Genomic DNA, 18,808 nt, shown 5'->3' with positions numbered 1-18,808 from the left:
CCCCCCCAGATATTTTAACTCCTATTAACTGGTGTGTGACTATGGAGCACTATAAAAAGCTATTTCCCCAACGGCCCCAAGTCCCAACTTTTGTAATATAAACGATTTTTGAACACAAGTAATATTCTGAGATTTCGAATAACCGGACCATGGCCAGCTGGTTTCCTCATAATGTTTATCGACGATTATTCACCATCACTGTAGCAGTGTAGTGCTATACTTTAAAGTTTGTACAGTTTACGAGTGTATTTATTTTGATTTATTATTTCGTAATCGTAAATAATAAATAGGATGATTATGTTCATTGTTCCACTCTCCGTAATTTTGCCGTAATCGATAAAAGTGCCACGATTAAATGTTTAAAAATAGCGGCGTTCGCCTATTAGTCGGGTTTCCCACACAACTTGTCATTGCTCGACATATTTTGTTCATTGTATATGTATGTGTGTGTTAATGCGCCCGCTTTGCCGCATTTTGTTTGTATATAGATATAATAGATACATTTCATATTTATATTAATCTCAACATTCTCAACAATCATAACGGCAACACTCGCGACAGTTTATACTTAATAGTCACCGATGACGACTGTATGACCAGTTAAAGCGTTTAACACGTTAAAATATCAAAATGAGTGTTAGAAAAATTGATTCTTACTTTGGTCCTCAAACTAGTTCGACTAATGAAGAAGAATTACAAAAAAAACAAAAAACTACAAATACAGTGGCGGAAATTACTAATTTGGTGCAATCATGGAATGTGCAAAGTGATTTAGTCATAAACACAAGTAAGTAACCAACAGTACTACTTACTACCATCATCAGTGGCGTATTTAGGTTTTTGTCATGAAGGGGGGGAATGTGACTTAATACAGTAATTATAAACTCGAGGGGGGATACGCCCAGGGGCGGACTGGGGCAACATTTCGGCCCGGTAAATCTATATTTGACCGGCCCTTGCAATTTCTCGTCATCACAAAATATAAAAATTCAAATATACCAACGTTTTATTTAATGAGAAATGCATCACTTATTGATGCCATCACATTTTCAATTTTCTCAAAAAACAACTTAAAATTCTTAATATTTTTAGTACATTATATAATATATTATTATTATTATCATCTGAAGACCTAAATAGTATAGGCTAAAAAGTATAATATAATATTACTTATTTATAATTACCTATATTACTAAATTAGTATTAACATTAGGTATAATAACACATATTGTAATACTTATGTGAATGATATTTCAATAATTAAATATTTTTTACTTTTTTACATCTATATTTTAACATTTAATTAAACATTTTAATAGGTTAGATAAAAAAAGTTTTTTTTGCATATTAGTGCATATTTTGACTTCAGAGAATATTTTAGTTTATGGTACATAATACATATTATAGAATATTTTAGCATATTTCCGTTATATTTGATATATTGGATTATATTAAAGGATATTCAGCATATATTAGACAATTATCACGGACCACCGTACTAACTTTACTCCAGAAAATTTGGAAAAATATATTATTGTACATTCCTTTAAAAACATTGTATAAAATTTGTATAAAAATTGGTCATTTTTTATTTAATTTTAATTATATAGAATAAATTGTTAAATTAATAAGTTATAATAATAATAATAATATTTATTGTCACCAAATTAAAAACAATTTATGAGTAACAAACTAAAAACTACATTAAAATACATTGGTTCTCTTTTCAAAAGCTGAGCTTGTTATTTTCCATTTTTATAATTTTATGGAAGACTGAAATTAATTAATTTAAATTGAAATTTATATAATAATATCCTTAAGTATTTTTAATATTTTAATATAGTATAGTTTTGTTATGTTATTTAATTAGTATTGTCCTTTTCATTGTCCTTAATTTACTAGACCAAGTAACTAAATTGTATTTATAGTATATGAAATAATGTACAAATATTTTATGAGTTTATAAATTTATGTTACATGCGGAAATTCACTTAAATATTTAAAAATGTTTTCATATTTAAATGTAACTAATTACTATTATATATTAGTATTAAATTTATGTCTTATGCTGAAATGCACCTATACAGTTAAAATGTTTTTTTTTTTTAATTTTTAAATCATAGATCCTTTAATTGTATTTTTTATTTTCAAATATTACTATTATGTAATAATTTCATATTACATGCAGAAATTCACTTATACAATATTACAGTGTTTACTGATACATAAATCAATAGTCATTACCTAACTTTTTTTTTTATTGTTATTGAAAGAAGTAAAATCGTTGAACTTGCCCCTTCAAAAAATTTACTTGCCCTTTACCGCCCCCCTAGAAAGAAAATTCTGGCGCCATGCCTGACTATAGAGATCAATTTATTCAGATTTTGGTCAAAGCAAAAACAATAGCAGATGAATTAGGGGTGGATTCTGAAATAAAAGTAATTCGGAAGCGTATAAAAAAAAAAAAATTTGATTATGAGCGTTCAAATGATACTGATAATAGAACTGCAGTCGAAAAATTTAAACATGAATTTTTTTACACATTAATGGACGTTGTTACTACATCATTGACAGATCGTTTTGAACTTTTAAAGATCTATGTTGATTTTTGGAATTTTTTGTACGATTTAAAAAATGCACCTGAAAATTAAAACGAATTATTGAAACATTGTATGGATCTACACAATCACCTTAAAGATGGATCTGACACTGATATTGATGGTGTCGAATTATGCACAGAGATTGTGAACATCAAGCAATTATTAATTTCTTGTTTGGACGTAAGTTCACCTCTTAATATTCTTCATTACATTTTTGACTATGAACTCCAAGATATATTTCGAAATCTTTGGATTGCTTTAAGATTATTATTGACGTTACCAGTGACAGTAGCTAGTAGTGAGCGGAGTTTCTCAAAATTAAAACTCATAAAAACATACTATGGCTAATGAACGTTTAGTCTCACTATCGGTTTTATCTATAGAAAACGAAATAGCTGCGGAAATTGATTTTTCTACAGTTATACGAAGTTTTTACGAGAGAAAATCAAGAAAAGTGTTGATCGATAACAAATTTAAATTAATATTGTATTTATGTTATGTTTTATTGTACACTCTTTTTCCATTTATTATTAATTTCTGTATTATTTATTTTTATTAGTAGTATGTAGATATTTTGTATTTATATGTGAATATTATACCTATTACATTATATTTCGTCATAATATGTTATTTTTTTTTTAATTAAGACGATAAAAAATAATGTATAAGTTAAGTATTATATATAATTTTTCCGTATTTCTGTCCATGAATTTTTTCCGAATATTATGATATTATGGGTTGTATGAAAAAAGTGCCAGTTGGCATTTTGGCCTGGGGCGTTATTTAGCCTTGCGCCGGGCCTGTTGCCATACACATAATAATACATATTGCTGATTGGATAAAAGTATATTTTTAATTAAATTCAAATTTTTTAACCAAAATACAACATTAAAACATTATCAAAAAATATAATATGCATTGAAATAATTGATTTAAATCTTAAATTTATATTTTAAATAACACACATAATATAGTATTTACTTAAAACGTATTCTGTGGTTAAACATTCAAAGAACAATAATTAATTAATAATTTGTATTCGATGTTAGATAATGGAATTACTATAATGGAATGTATTATTAAGATAATACGTGAGAAGACCGTATACCAGGAATCAGTAAACAGTGATATATGTAACCATGCTGGTTAATTTTAATATGTTATTTTTATACTTTATAGCTGATACAGCGCTGCTGCAGGCTAGTCGCTCACTGATACACAGTGTTCTGGTGGGAGTGTTGATGGGACATTTTTTTTTTCCAACAGTATTGTTTATCTATCTTGTTAGGTATTCAAGAGTTATTATCGATTATGACCGTTATAGGTATTGTTAAATTGAGATACCATTCCGTTTTGATTTCTAGTTTTTACCGTTGGGTTTGATAAATTGCACAGTAGCAGTAAATTAAATATTTAAACATTACATTCACACAATTAAATAAGTCGCAAACGGATTACTGAAATCAAATTCTGTAAACGTTAAAATTATTTTTTTCAGTATGTTTATAAATTTTCGTTATCGAAAATAGGTATTGCCATTTGAAAATCAAAAGTTAATAGTGTTTTATCAAATAAGGGAGGAAGTTAAAATTATTAAAATTGTAACACAGTGTACAATAGTAAAACATAGAAAGTTTTAAAAAAAAATTATTTTAAAATTCCTTATACTTCCCGAGATATTAACTGGTTCACAATAAAAAAATCACTTTGTAAATAGGTTAGTTATTTTAGTTTTGTTAGTTTGGACATGAGACCTTGGTGCCAGACCTTGTCGAAAAGCTGTGCGACATCAAGAAATGCGGTGATCGTGTATATTTTATTTTCAAATCCGTCAACTATTACTTTTGAGGTACGCCGGAGTTGATGATATATAGAGTGGAGCGGTTGATTGGTGAGCTGGAATAATTTTTAGATATGGTTTCATTCTGTGTAATAGTATCCTTTCTAGTAGTTTGGAGAGGATAGGTAGTAGACAATTGGTCTATAGCTCTTTGATAAACTGTTTCTCAGGTTCGTGTATAGGAATAATAGTTGCTTGTTTCCATGTGTTTAAAAAATATACTATTCTTATAATGGAGCTTAAAAGGATGGCTAAGAAAGCAAGGGCTTTTGGGATAAGGTTTTTGAGAATTTTATTGATAATAAGGTCATGTTCAGGACTTTATTTGGCAGTCTGTCTTTTATCTTTAGTATTTCCATGGGGCTGCATGGACGGATAGTATCTGTTTCCATAGAGTATGTATTTATAGAGTGAATTTGCTGTGTTATATCTGTGGTAGTGATCTCAGTAATAAAACAATTTTCAAAGTGCAGGGCGAATATTTGACAATTTTTATTTCGTATTTTGCTATTCCAACTTTAAGGGGAAGAATAGTGTCTCTTTGTTTGAGTATTTTTTTTATGGCAATCCATAGGCTAGCATCGTTTAGATTCAGTGTTGATAGATATGTTTTGTAAGATTTAAATCTATTGTTATCCAGTTCCCATTTGACTCTTCATATTAACTAGTTTAATCGCTTTTTATTTCTATTTTTCTTGTTCTTTGCCATATTCTTCTGCCTTTATGTTTTTCTTTTATTAATTGCTGAATGTGGAATTTCTTGTGATTTGTGATGGTTTATTAGTTGAACTACCATAAGTGGGGTCGGGGTTTTATCTTTATTGTTTAGTTTGGTTACTGATTTTACTTAGTAACCTAAGATTTTTAATTCTTCCATTACTTTGAATTCGGTTATTGATTTTGGTAGATTCCTTATAATTGCGGAGATTCGGTTTTTAATCTTTACGTATAATATTCTAACTTCTTTTCGTTTAGATATTTGGTTAGAGCACGGAAGTCATCCACGGCTTCTAAGTTAACTTTTATTTTGTCGTATTTAGATGTAGTAGTAAATTCGTTATTAATGATTTTCAATATTTCGTTTCGAAATTGGGAATATTGCTTTATGTTTAATATGAATAGTGGGGAAATTTTGGGTGAGTCTTCGGTCGATTGGGATTGTATTAAATAATTGTCTTGATTATCAGTTTGTGTGATGGAAATTGTATCTTCGTTGAAGGTAATCATTTCTTGATCTAAGTTATTAGTGTTATCTAGTAAGGTATAACGATTTGGAGTGATGAATACTTTTTTGGTTGGCGAATTGTGTATTTTTACCGTTTTTCTGGGAGGGCTGAATTCTTCGGAGTTGTTAGTTGTGGGACTATTAAGTTCAACTTTATTATCGTTTTTATTAATTATTTTTATGATGATTGGTGGGATTTTGTGTTCATTGTTAGAATGTGTGCGCGTAATTTTATGTTTATGTTTAATTGAATTAGATGTAGTAGGCCTGGCGGTATTTGAAATTTTGATACCGGTTTTTGGTATTTTTATTGTACCAGTATTTTCGGTATTACCGGTTTTATCGGTATTACCTGACGCGGACACGGTGACGGCCGTGTCGTGGTCCGTTGAGGTACGGCACGACCCTCGGGTAGATGGTGGTGAATTAGAAAAAAAAAAAAAGAACGATGACGGCGGTATTGGCCGGTGGGCCTTTTATTATTCGCACAAACACTAATAAGAACTGTTCGAAAATGAAATAATAAAAGTTCGGTGGCACAGGATGCACCGAGTGAACCACCGTCAAGTGAACACAAAAATTAAGTTGAGAAACAAAAAGAAAAAGAAATTGTGAAATGTAACAAAACAATGATGTCAGGAAACAAAAGGTCCGTTCGTTATTAATAAAAAATGAAATCAAAATTATTACTTTTAAGTGACTTCTCATGCTCGGTCCTCACCAAGTATGACTTTTTTTTATTTCTGATTTTAAAAACAATTTGTACTGTAGATCTAAAATTATGGTTTTTGTTTTGTTTTAGCGGTATATATAGGCAAATAGTGGTGTTAGGTCCCATCAAGTCACAAAAACATCTGGAGCTTAAACACCCCCTAGTTCAAATGTCTAGTTGCGCAAATGATAAAACATTAAAAAATATAGATAAAGAAATAAACTCACAAGAAAGAATAGGAACTAAGAGTTAATTAGATATTGAACATAAAGAATTAACTTTTGAAAGGAAACTTAGAGAAATAATGACAGACTCAAAAGAAATAATTAATAAAACAAATTTCTCGTTAGAAGAAAAAAAAAATTATTAATATTGTTGAAATTATAAGAAATCTTAATATCATGTAGAATTTCAAATGTTATGTAAAATTTAAAACATTTTATTAATCATAAATGTTGTAATCCATATCATATCATGTTAAAAATTGTAAAACAAAAATATTAAAAATTAGGGTGGATTGTAAAAGATTTCCATCTGAGGACAGAAATCTTTCTTTTCGAACGGAGGTGTTACGGATATACATAGATGTAAGTTCTTATGACTTTTACTACATAAGAGGGAACATATAAATCGTAATAATAGAGATCGGGAAATGATTGATTGAGTCGCGTCCCGCGTAGTCACATAATAAAATACATCACAAGCAGGGGCGGACTGGGCCACTGTGCTACTGTGCATTTGCACAGTGGGCCGGTGTCATATTATATTCATCGGGCCGGTGCGAAATAACCCAACGTGTATTGAATTAAAAATATTTTTGAAACAGATAATTGAATTTGTTTATTTGTATACAATTTTGATTCCCCGAGTATTACCATTGATAAAATATACGAATAAATAATAGTATATGTATATTTAATAAATGGTATACGTAATACGCTAGTCAATGTATATATTATATTATATATATATATATATATGATAAATCGCTGCGCTATCAGCGGTCGACCGCCGCTGGGGAATACCGGAAAACATATTCTTAAAATAGTTTATAGTTATTACAGTATTGAGTCTATAATAGCCTAGACAGTAGACACTATCACTATGATAGTATGAATGCACAATACGAATTGATTTCTTATTCCCATAATTTTGATTGCGTCGTGTACTCGCACATCGCATTGCTATAATTTAAAACATAAAATGATGAAAAAAAAACTAAAAGGTGGAGCTGAAAAGCTTCGTTTAAAAAAAATGATCAATTTCAAAGCTGTTGCCAATGACCCAAAACAAAAAAAAATTGAATTTGGATTGGATCGCTCTAACAAAGTATTCGTAGGTAAGTATAAAGAATTTAGTATACTATAGATTCTTATTTCAAGGTACTGATTCATTAATTACGTTTGTTATACATTACATCAAAGATTTTAATATTGAATTAATAATATTTAAATATAATATTTAATTGAATTGCAGATTAAATAATATCTAATAATCTATATTTACTAATCTGTAAATTAAAATGTTTAACGGGTTAACTGGATTCATTTTTCTTTCAATATAATTGGTATGTAAATATGTGATTACTTTTTAATATTATTTGTATTCTAAATATTTAGATGATTGTTCAACACAACAAAAACAACAAAGTTGCTCAGTTAAAACTGTAGAAAACAATCCTTCGGTGAGTAAACTTTTTTTAATGATATATTACTAGATAGGTATTCTTGTAATCTTGTTCGGTAAGATCTACCTTATACTTATTATGTTGTGTATAAATTATTATTAATTAGTTAATGTTTTTACTACCTATTTTAATATTAAACATTTATTATGATTGTTCAGATGTATTCAACTGCTAAAAATCAAACCGAGCAAAGTAGTGTATCCTGTTCGTTTTCGTTACCTGAGGTTGAGGAACATATTGCTGCAGAAAAAATATATTCATTTGTGATTCCCAAAAAAAGTTCTATTAATCAAAAAATGGATTTTATGAAACAACATCCTTGTCAACCAACTGTACTGCATAATGTTTCATGGTCTCTTTTCAAACTTTTTAATAGAGAAGATCAGAGAGGTAAACCCATTTTGCGAAAATGGTTGACATTACAATGTGTTAAAAATAATGAGGTTAAAGCCTTGTATTGCAGTATATGTATTGCTTTCTCTACATCATCAACCAATTTTTCTACTGGCTGCACAAATTTCAGAAATATTTATGCAGCTGTAGAATCTCATGAAATTAGCAAAGTACATATTTGTGCTGTTGAAAGTTATGTCAAAGCTTCAAGTAATGATAGTATTGAATATTTGATCAACCGTAATGTGATGAATATGAAAAAAAAACAAGTCGAAGAAAGAATTCATGTATTAAAACAAGTATTTGAAATAATAAAATTTTTGGGTAAGCAAAATTTGCCTTATCGTGGAACTGGTGACACAGAAGGGCTGTACAAGATGAATGATGTTAATATCAATAGAGGTAATTTTTTGGAGCTTTTGAAATTTACTGCTGAAAGAGATGCAATTTTAAGACAATATTTAGACAATGCTATATTGTCAAGTAAAAAACGAAAATTAAATATGGATCAACGGCAAAAAAATTCTAAGGGAAGAGGATCATTAGTTACACTTGTATCCAAAACTACTGTTAATAAAGTAATTGAAGGTATACTAGAAACTATGAGGAAACATATTCGTGAAGAAATGGGTGATCAGCATTTTAGTATACAAGTATGACAATTTTAAATCAACATATTTCTTATTTTTAATTAAAAATTCATTGTTTTTACTATTTTAGTTTGACAGTACTCAAGATATTGGAGCTACGGACCAAGCCACTATCTGCCTTCGCTACTTAAATAATACAGATATTAAAGAGCGCCTTTTTGCCGTCATTAAAGTAGAAGATTCAGCAGGTAAAAGTTTATATGAACTATTAAAAACTTGCTTTGACAAACATAATATAAATTTTAAAAATGTCATTGGTGAATCTTTTGACGGTGCTTCTAACATGAGAGGAGAGTTTAACGGTTTGCAGTATTTTATTAAGCAACAAAACGAAAACAGTATTTATGTTTGGTGCTATGCCCATATTCTAAATTTGTGTATTTGTGATACCTGTGACAATTTAGCAGCCAAGAATTTATTTGGGTTCTTGAATCGCTTGAGTACATTCTTTTCTGATTCTTATAAACGAATGGACATTTGGAAGAAAAATCAAGAAAATTTAGGTGTTGGAGTAAAAAAACTTAGAAAGCTACAAAAAATCGGGGAAACAAGGTGGTGGTCCAGAGAAAAAGCACTTAAATGGGTTTTCGACGGAGAAGATTGCTTATACCCAACTATTGTCAGTGCTTTAGATTTTATTTGTTCGTCAAAAAAATTTGATCAAAAATCCATATATGAAGCAACTTCATTAAAAAATAAATTGTGTGAATTCCAAGTTATTTTAACAGCCCATTTATTTATTAAAGTTTTTGATTCAGCCGGACCAACATCATCATATTTGCAGTCCAGTAATTTAGATCTTTTGGCTGGTTGGTTAATGGTAGAAAATACAATTGATGAAATTGGAAAAATAAATTTTGATACAATTGTCGTTGAAGCAGAGAAATTCTCACAAAATATGAATGATAAATTTACAAATTTTGAATTGAATGATAGTATAGTTGTGGAAGATAAATTACCATTAATACGTTCTAGACATAAGAAGCGCAATTATGATGAAATGTGTTCAGATGAACATATTATAAATCCTATTGATAAGTTTAGAGTAGAAGTTTTTCAATGCACTATTGATCAATTGAGAAGCAGTTTTATTCAAAGATTTTCAAGCAATAGAGAAATTATAGCAGATATTCAGTATTTATTACCAAAAAATTTTCAATATGCAAAGGATAACAGTCTACCAGAATCAGCATTAAAAATTTTATCAAAATTATCATCAATAAACCATCAGAAATTAGTGTCTGAATTGAACCATTTCTCAAAAATATATGATAACATTGCAAAGCCTCTGAATTCAAATACTTCAAAAATGTATAATGATGATGATGATGATATGTTTCAAGATAATGAAGAATTTTTTCTAGACTGGGATAAAAATGATGAAATGAATTTAGAAGTTAAAGGTAAAATATATCAATATATACTGTTTTTATATTTTAGTTATATATGTTTAGTAAAAAATATGTTTGTCTTTTTTATAGGGTGTGAAAAATCAAAAACTTCCAATAATAATCATAATACAAAATCATGCTTAATATGTCTACAAAAATTAATATACCAATTAAATATGCATTCACCTGCATATTGTAATTTTTATGCTGCAGTTGAATTTGTTTTAACACTCTCTGTTACACAGGTTAATTGTGAAAGAGCATTCAGTAAGCTTAAAATAATTAAAAATCGTTTACGCTCTTCATTAAATCAAGACCATCTTGAAGCATTCATGCTTATGTCAATAGAAAAAGATATATTAGATGCTATTGACTTCAAAGAAATACTAAATATACTAAAAAATTCTTCATCATTGATGAACCAGATGTTATCGTTGTAAAAACCAAAGTGTAACCATATAATATTATTTATTTTAAATATTATAATATCTGTTATAAATTATGTGTAAATGTTAGTCGTTAATAAATAGTTATTTTACTATTGTACATTTATATTTTGTACTATTTATTATAGATGCTACAGATGTATTTAAAGTATGAACAGTTAAGTTAAATAAAATTTGTTAATTTGTCTAGAAGTAATTTTTTTTTATTTCTATAAACAAAGTTTAAATACATATTATTAAACAGTGATTTAAAAACTCTTATGATAAATTATTTTTGGGAAAATCAGTAAAAAAAAATTTTCATTTTACAATATATATATATTATATTTTAAAGAAAATTAAACTTAAATTACAATATCCAAATATAAAAACATACTTATTTAATTGATAAATTTAAAAACTAAAAAATATGAAGAGGTAAAAATTTTTTGAAATCTTGGTTTTATGTACGGTAGGGGCCGATTTTTTTTTGCAGAACAGTGGGCCGATTGGGTCCCAGTCCGCCCCTGATCACAAGGAGGTTCCCATGAACATCAAAAACCACAACTGTGGATAAGTTAGATTATTGTGTTCACATGGTTATTACACTGGAAATTACAATAAGGAATTAGAATATCGAAATCACAAGCGTGGACAAATGAAAGGGTTCACATAAACGTTCTTATGGGAAATTAAAATAAATAGTTAATCAAAAACCACATCCTGGGCATTTGCCAATAATTATGTCACGGCCAGAGATAACGCACACACACTCACAATTCATAGGAAATTATCATATTTTATTATCGTTTTCATTTACACACACATACTTGAGATTTACACACACACGTCAGTGTATGTTATGGTCCGGACTTAGAAATATTTCAAACTATTTTTATAAGACATAATTATTAGGACTTATATATACAGTGAAACCTCTGAATAGCGGACACTCTCGGTCGCCGAAATTTTGTCCGCTATTTAGAGGTGTCCGCTATTTAGAGGAAAATATTTTTTTTAACAAATAAATAAATTCATTAATTTTATTTTATATTACTTTTACATTAATTAAATACACGATAAAACTAACATTTATGAAAAAAAACCAGTTACCTAAATTTTTATTTTATTTTTACATTAATTAAATATGAAAACTAAAAAAATAAAAACTAATAAAAATAAAAAAAAATCTGTTACTTTAGTTTGTTTACTAATTGCAGGCGTAGTTATTTCGTATGTTAAGGCATTTTCTAATTGGATTGTGTTTGAGAACAATGAACTATTCTGTACCTCGATAGAAGAAATATATGTACGTATGTCTTTTACTGCTAGCAATGCCTCTCATAGACTTCTTATTTTTGGAATTTCTTGATCTTCGGACCCATCATTTTCTTCATCACTTTCTTCTTCATTTTGGGTAGACATGCTCGTAGTATCAGATGATGTCATAAAAGTGTCCGTTATTTAGAGTGTCCTGTATTTAGAGGTTTTCCTATATAAAAGTGGTGAAAATGTACCCGTCCCCGAAAAAACGTCCGCTATTTAGAGGTGTCCGTTAAGGGAGGTTTCACTGTACTTATATAGCGTTGCTATATTATAATATTGTAAATAGGATATAACTGTAAAAATAGTCATGAGTAGAACATTAATATAACAATTAGGGTGGCCAGATATAAAATACGAAAATACGGGATTTTTAATTAAATTTACATATTTTCTATTATATGGAAAATGGAAATAGTCGTATTTTTAATATATACATAATATATACATTATTGTACAGCTATATTATTATTACTATTTGAGCTATTATAATTTCAGGCAGGTACAATTTTTTAGATTCTGAACGAAGTGATCAAATTTTTACGAAATATGTTAAAATGGCAAAAATTTTAAGTATATATATCTAAGGTTTGAAAATTACAATAATAAAAATTTAAAAATTCACGAACGATTTTCTATCAAACAGTTTTAAATATAAAATTCTGAAAAATTCATCAAGGTTTCAGTCCCAGCTCTATATATTAATATTTAAAAAATATACAAAACCTTATAAAATTCACCAACAAATTTTATAAAATTACAAGACTGTTGTATATTTATTGTTAATAATGATAATAATAATAAGTACATTATTAATTTATACATGATGCAATACTTTTATTACTAAGCCAAACTTAAAGGTATCATTTCCTGGTTTAGTAGACAACGGTTGTATTGCCATGGTAGTTCTCCATCAACTGATACAAAATAGTTCATAAATTCTTTTCTAACATATTTTGCAGTTGCATTAAAATTTTTTGGTCCATTTCTATTTAAACTCAATAAACTACTGGTAGGCATCCCTTCTTCTCTCCATGTACCTGGTAGTATTTGACTATCGGAAGTTTCATGATCTAAGCTTCCAAATGGTGTGTACAATGATCTAGTGTTTTTCTTAGTAAGTAAATAATTATGAAGGCAAGTTATAGCAAAAATTACACGATCAGCGTTATTTGGTTTAAGCATTATAGGTTTTCGTAAAACTCGAAAAACTCTAGCTGCGATTCCAAACGCATTTTCCACAGTTCTTCTGGCTCTAGACAATCTATTATTGAAAACTCTATGAAGCATATTATTAATTTCAGTAGCATGAGGAAAAGGTTTCAATAAATGAGGCTGTAACCCGAAAGCAGAATCCCCAAGTATTAAGTATGGAACAGGTATATTTCCTCCAGGTAATTTTTGAGTTGGCTTATGAAGTAATTGTTCTTCCAAATAAGGCGCAATTTCTGAACGTAAAAAAATACTGCTATCGTTATGTCTGTCGTTGCAACCGATATCTACTAATATAAACTTGTATTCGAAATCTACAACTGCCATAATACAATACTATGAAAACCTTAATAGTTATAAAATTCACTTCCAGAGTTGGGCGGTGCTTGTATCATTACTTGTTTTCCGTCAACAGCTCCAACACACCGAGGAAAGTTCCATTTTTGCATAAATCCATTACTAATTCAATCTTCAAGAGAATTTGAAGCCTATAAAAAATGTAATAATTATAATATTATTATTATATATTATTGAGGATCTTGTACTAAGTTTTACAAACCTTAGGTATAAATACTTAAAATTTTATAAATTTTTGACTACAAAATAACTTCAAATTTTCATGAATTTATCATATTTTGTAAAAATTTGAACACTTATAAAAGAAAATTGCGACTTAGGATTTTTAATATTTTAATGGTAATGAGTAAAATTTATGATACACTTTATATTCAATTATCAGCGATTAACAATTATTAAACAATATATAATATAATTTATAATATATTAACAATATAAAGGTATTAAATACCCTAGGTGGCCTAGGCTGATAAATTATCTCTATTCATAATCGTTTTTCTTTCTATACAATGATTTATTATTGAATTAAAATATTTTAATACATGCGCATTCTATACTCAACGAGGTTCATTTGACACCTACTATACATACAGTAGAGCGATTTCCCGTTTTTTTTTTAATTTTAAATATGTAAATTGTACAAAAAATAGTGTTAAATAATTATGTTGGTAGTAGGTACATAATATAATATGCATTATTATTTTTATTCAGGCTCAGTGTAGTCAACAAAATCGAGAAGAAAAAAAGCTAAACGTCAAATACAAAGAATTCTGTTGGACATCGCTGAGGAAGATGACTCATATATGTCAACCACAAGTTTCATTCCTGTTCCTTCGACTTCATTCTCAAGCGTGAGTTCAAATAGCAGTTACAATACAATATCTACATATAATAACAACCTAGATTATAACTATATTGTAAACCAAGCTGTAACAGACATTCCAAACATGCCGAATAGTTTTAATACTGATATTTAAAACAACCCATACACTATAAAGTAAAGATTTAATTTTTTTTTTAATTTTTCCAATAATTTTTTTTAAACAAAAAGAATGTATTTATTTTATTTAAAATGTTTATTTTAAGCTAATTTAAAAAGTATTTAAATAATAAATCATAATATGTTGTGAACTGTAGAAGTATTTTTAGTACCTTTAAAAATCCTTTTTCTTGCAATACAACTTGTTTGATAGCTATTAACACATAACAACATATGATAGTGTTATCAAACTAACCTCAATATATATAGTTGTTGCATGTACAAAAAACACACACATTGTATACTCATGGTTTTGTAATTTTAAAATAATAAAAATAAAGAAGTCTAAAACATATAGTGTTATAATTTAATAAAAATACAAATACATGACGCAGTTGTTAACGAATCTAATTTATCTGCAAGTGGTTTTAAATAATAATTCAAATAAATTAAATAAAGTGAGTTAAATAATGGAGTTCAATAAACCAGCACCTTTAAAAATGACTGGTAACTTATGTCAAAACTTCAAATTTTTCAAACAACAAATTGAAATATACATGACGGCAACGGAGACAGACGAAAAAGCAACAAACATTCAAGTAGCAATATTATTGAATTTGTTGGGTACGAATGCCTTAAAAGTCTACAATACTCTGGTGTCGAAAAAAGCTGATACCGAAGTATCACAGATTCTTGAACGGTTGGAAAAATATTATTCACCTAGAACAAATGAAATTATGTCACATTACTAGTTTTTCACATCAAAACAAAATGAAGACAATTTTGATGTCTATTTAACAAGACTTAAAGAACTTGTCAAGCCGTGTAATTTTGGTTTACTTGAAAGTAAGTTACTGAAGACACAAATTTGCTAGGAATTCGTTGTCGTGATACACTCGAGAGATAACTGCGAGAAGACATGACTTTGGACAAAGTAGTGACGTTCTGTCAATCAATTAAGGCAGCTGAGAAAAACTGCAAAGAATTAGAGAGCAAAACAGAGGTATATCACATAGCCAAGCAGTCATCAGAAGTTTCTAGACAGAAGACAACTATAAATAATTGTACAAGGTATGGTAAGACACATTTAATTAATAAGTGCTTCGCCTTTGGAAAAATTTGTAATAAATGTAAGCGTATGAATCATTTTAGTAATTTATGTAAATTAAAAATGGACACTAGTAGTCAAAATAAAATAAATAATAAAAAAGGAAAATGTTATAAACAACATTTAATTACAACAGTTGATACAGAAATAGGGACTTATGATTAAGATTTAGTTTTTTCTATAAATCAGGTTAAAATAAAAACAACTGATAACAAAAAATGGTCACAAATAATTTATGTTAATAATTCACAAATAAGTTTTTAATTGGATACAGGTGCAGAAACCAATATATTACCATACAAAATTTTTACAAATATAAACTCTAAAAAATTAATTCAATCCACAAAAATTAAAATTGAATCTTATGGTGGTTATAAATTAAGTCCAATGGGAATAATAATGTTAGAATGTAGGGTTAAAGAAATAGTTAAAGATGTTCAGTTTGTAATAATAGATCATCCTAATTATATTCCAATATTAGGATTAAATTCTTGTGTTGATTTTAATTTGGTACAAAGAATTAATAAAGTAAATATTAGTATGTCAGAAGAACTTGGTAATTTTAAATCTAAAAATAAAGATGTATTTGAAGGTTTAGGTTCCTCTCCTGACTTAGTTCAAATTAAATTAAGTGATGAAGTTGTACCTAAAGCAAATCCGCCTCGTAGAGTCCCCCTAGCATTGAAACCTAGATTAGAACAAACTTTAAAAGAACTTACTAATAAAAAAATTATAGAACCAGTAAACGAGCCGTTAGAATGGGTCAACAACATTGTTAGAGTAGAAAAACTAAATAAAACAGTTTGTCTAGAGTTTATCTAGATCCAAGTGATCTTAATAAATATATAGTGCGTGAATATTTCTCTATTCCCACTATAGAAGAAATAACACCAAAATTAATAAATAAAAGTATTTTCTGTGTGTTTAATTTAAAAAATGGTTTTCACCAAATTAAATTGGAAAAAGAATCTAGTAATTACTGTACTTTCAGTAGTCCTTTTGGATGTTATAGGTTCTTAAGAGCACCATTTGGTTTATCATCGATACCAGAAATTTTTCAAAAGCTAACTCATAAATATTTTGATGATATAGAAAATGTCATAGTTTATTTTGATGATATACTTTGTGCAACAAATACCAAGGAAGAAATGGATAAAACTGTAATTAAAGTTCTTGAAAGGGCAAAAAAATATAATATAAAGTTTAATGCAAATAAAATACAATATTATCAGAGTGAAGTTAAGTATTTAGGATTATTATTTTCTAAAGTGGGTATGAAACCAGATGATAAACGCATAACTGCAATTAAAGAACTTAAAATACCTAGTAACAAAAAAGAAAAAAAAAACAATAATGGTTCCTTTTCCTAATATTGTTAGTATTTACAACAAGCATATGGGTGGAGTTGACTTTGTAGTAAGCCCAAGGCTAGGCGTATTTTATAATCAGCATTTAATTAATCAATATTTAATAATCAAAAATAACTTATTACGCATATTAATAAATTCGCCAAGGTCCAGCTAAATTTAATAATCAAAATAATATTTTGATTATTTAATAGATTAAAATAGTATATGTATAAAATAGATAATATATTAAATTCGCATATACGCAGGAAAACCAGGGTAAAGGTGAAAACAACAAGTAGTTTCACGTTTTTACATAATAATGCTAAATAGAGGGCAAAATAAAGTAATATTAGAATTAGGCCACTTTTACGTCATTGGAACCTGTATAAATACGGGTTGAGCATTTAGCATTATTCAGATGTAGATAGGTAGTTAGACTGATCATTTCCCCTGTTAAATAAATTATTGCTCGTCGTGGACTTTGTTACAGCCACATCGCAGCGAGTATATAATTCTTAGCCCAGAATAACTTGTTATTTTAATTTTTTGTGTTTTTAACTGTTTGTTAATTTATTGTGATAAATTAATAAAAACAGTAAGTTTATAAGTTTAATATACCAGTGTTAAATTTATTCACCAACCTATCTCTCTCAACCCACGTCTCAAGATTTCATACAACGTGCTACGTCGTTAAATAATTAATGTGTCAGCGATCGTAGTGTCCTGCACAACGCTCGCTACAACTTGCTGGATGCCAATATTGGAAGGTATAAAATTTCAATAAAATCCAGAAAGTGGTATATGAGGTTGTTCTATCATTTAATTGATATAACCGTTACAAATTCTTGGATATTACAAAAACGTATTTATGAAAGTAAAGGACAAAAATATCAATCTAGTTTGGCAGATTTCCGTGAAGAATTGGCTGTTTCATTATGTCAAATGGGAGAATTAGTGTCACCTAAAAGAGGTAGACCACTTAAAGAAGACAAATTAGGCAATATAACAGATAAAAAAAGGCAACGTAATGTTAACACTACACCAATAGATGTAAGGTTTGATGGTTTTCAGCATATGCCTGAGTGGTCTCAAAGCAGACAAAAATGCAAATACTTAGGTTGTAAAGGTATTACATACATAAGCTGTGCTAAATACAGTAAGGCTTTGTGTTTTACTAGAAGTAGTAACTGTTTCAACAAATATCATATGAAATAGTTCTAACTCTGATATCTATAGTTATTTCAATTTTCATATTTAGAATACCAAAGATTGGTTGTTACCTATGGTATTATTATTTTTTTATCATATTTATAAAGACTGGTTGTCATTATTATTATTTTATTTAAATATTAAATTATTTGTTTACCAATTGGTTTTAATTATATTTTCATTTAAAAAGATAAGTTGTTATTATATTATTTTATTTAAATGTTACTTATTTGATTATTTTGTAATGATATTTACACTTATAAAAACTGGTTGTCATTGTTATTATTTTATTGAATGTTAAAAGACTTAACACATTGTATAACATTGTTATATAATATTATGATTTTA

General features: G+C 28.1%; 1 protein-coding gene and 1 pseudogene across 1 annotated transcript; both read left to right on the top strand.

Annotated features, from left to right (window-relative positions):
- Positions 1-7,580: 7,580 nt before the first annotated feature.
- On the top strand, positions 7,581-10,945 carry LOC112681529 (zinc finger MYM-type protein 1-like). Its single transcript, XM_025551776.1, has 5 exons — positions 7,581-7,716; positions 7,970-8,061; positions 8,223-9,110; positions 9,178-10,510; positions 10,589-10,945. The coding sequence occupies exons 1-5, from the start codon at positions 7,581-7,583 to the stop codon at positions 10,936-10,938; spliced, it is 2,799 nt and encodes a 932-aa protein (XP_025407561.1). The 3' UTR covers positions 10,939-10,945.
- A 4,586-nt stretch (positions 10,946-15,531) lies between these two features.
- Positions 15,532-15,971, top strand: LOC112681528 (annotated as a pseudogene).
- The last annotated feature ends 2,837 nt before the right edge of the window (positions 15,972-18,808 follow it).

This window comes from Sipha flava, unplaced genomic scaffold (genome assembly GCF_003268045.1).
Source record: "Sipha flava isolate LNK unplaced genomic scaffold, YSA_version1 19251_pilon_pilon, whole genome shotgun sequence".
Lineage (NCBI taxonomy): Eukaryota > Metazoa > Arthropoda > Insecta > Hemiptera > Aphididae > Sipha > Sipha flava.
The sequence above is the reverse complement of the archived record's forward strand: the minus strand, read 5'-3'. Positions and strand labels throughout refer to the sequence as shown.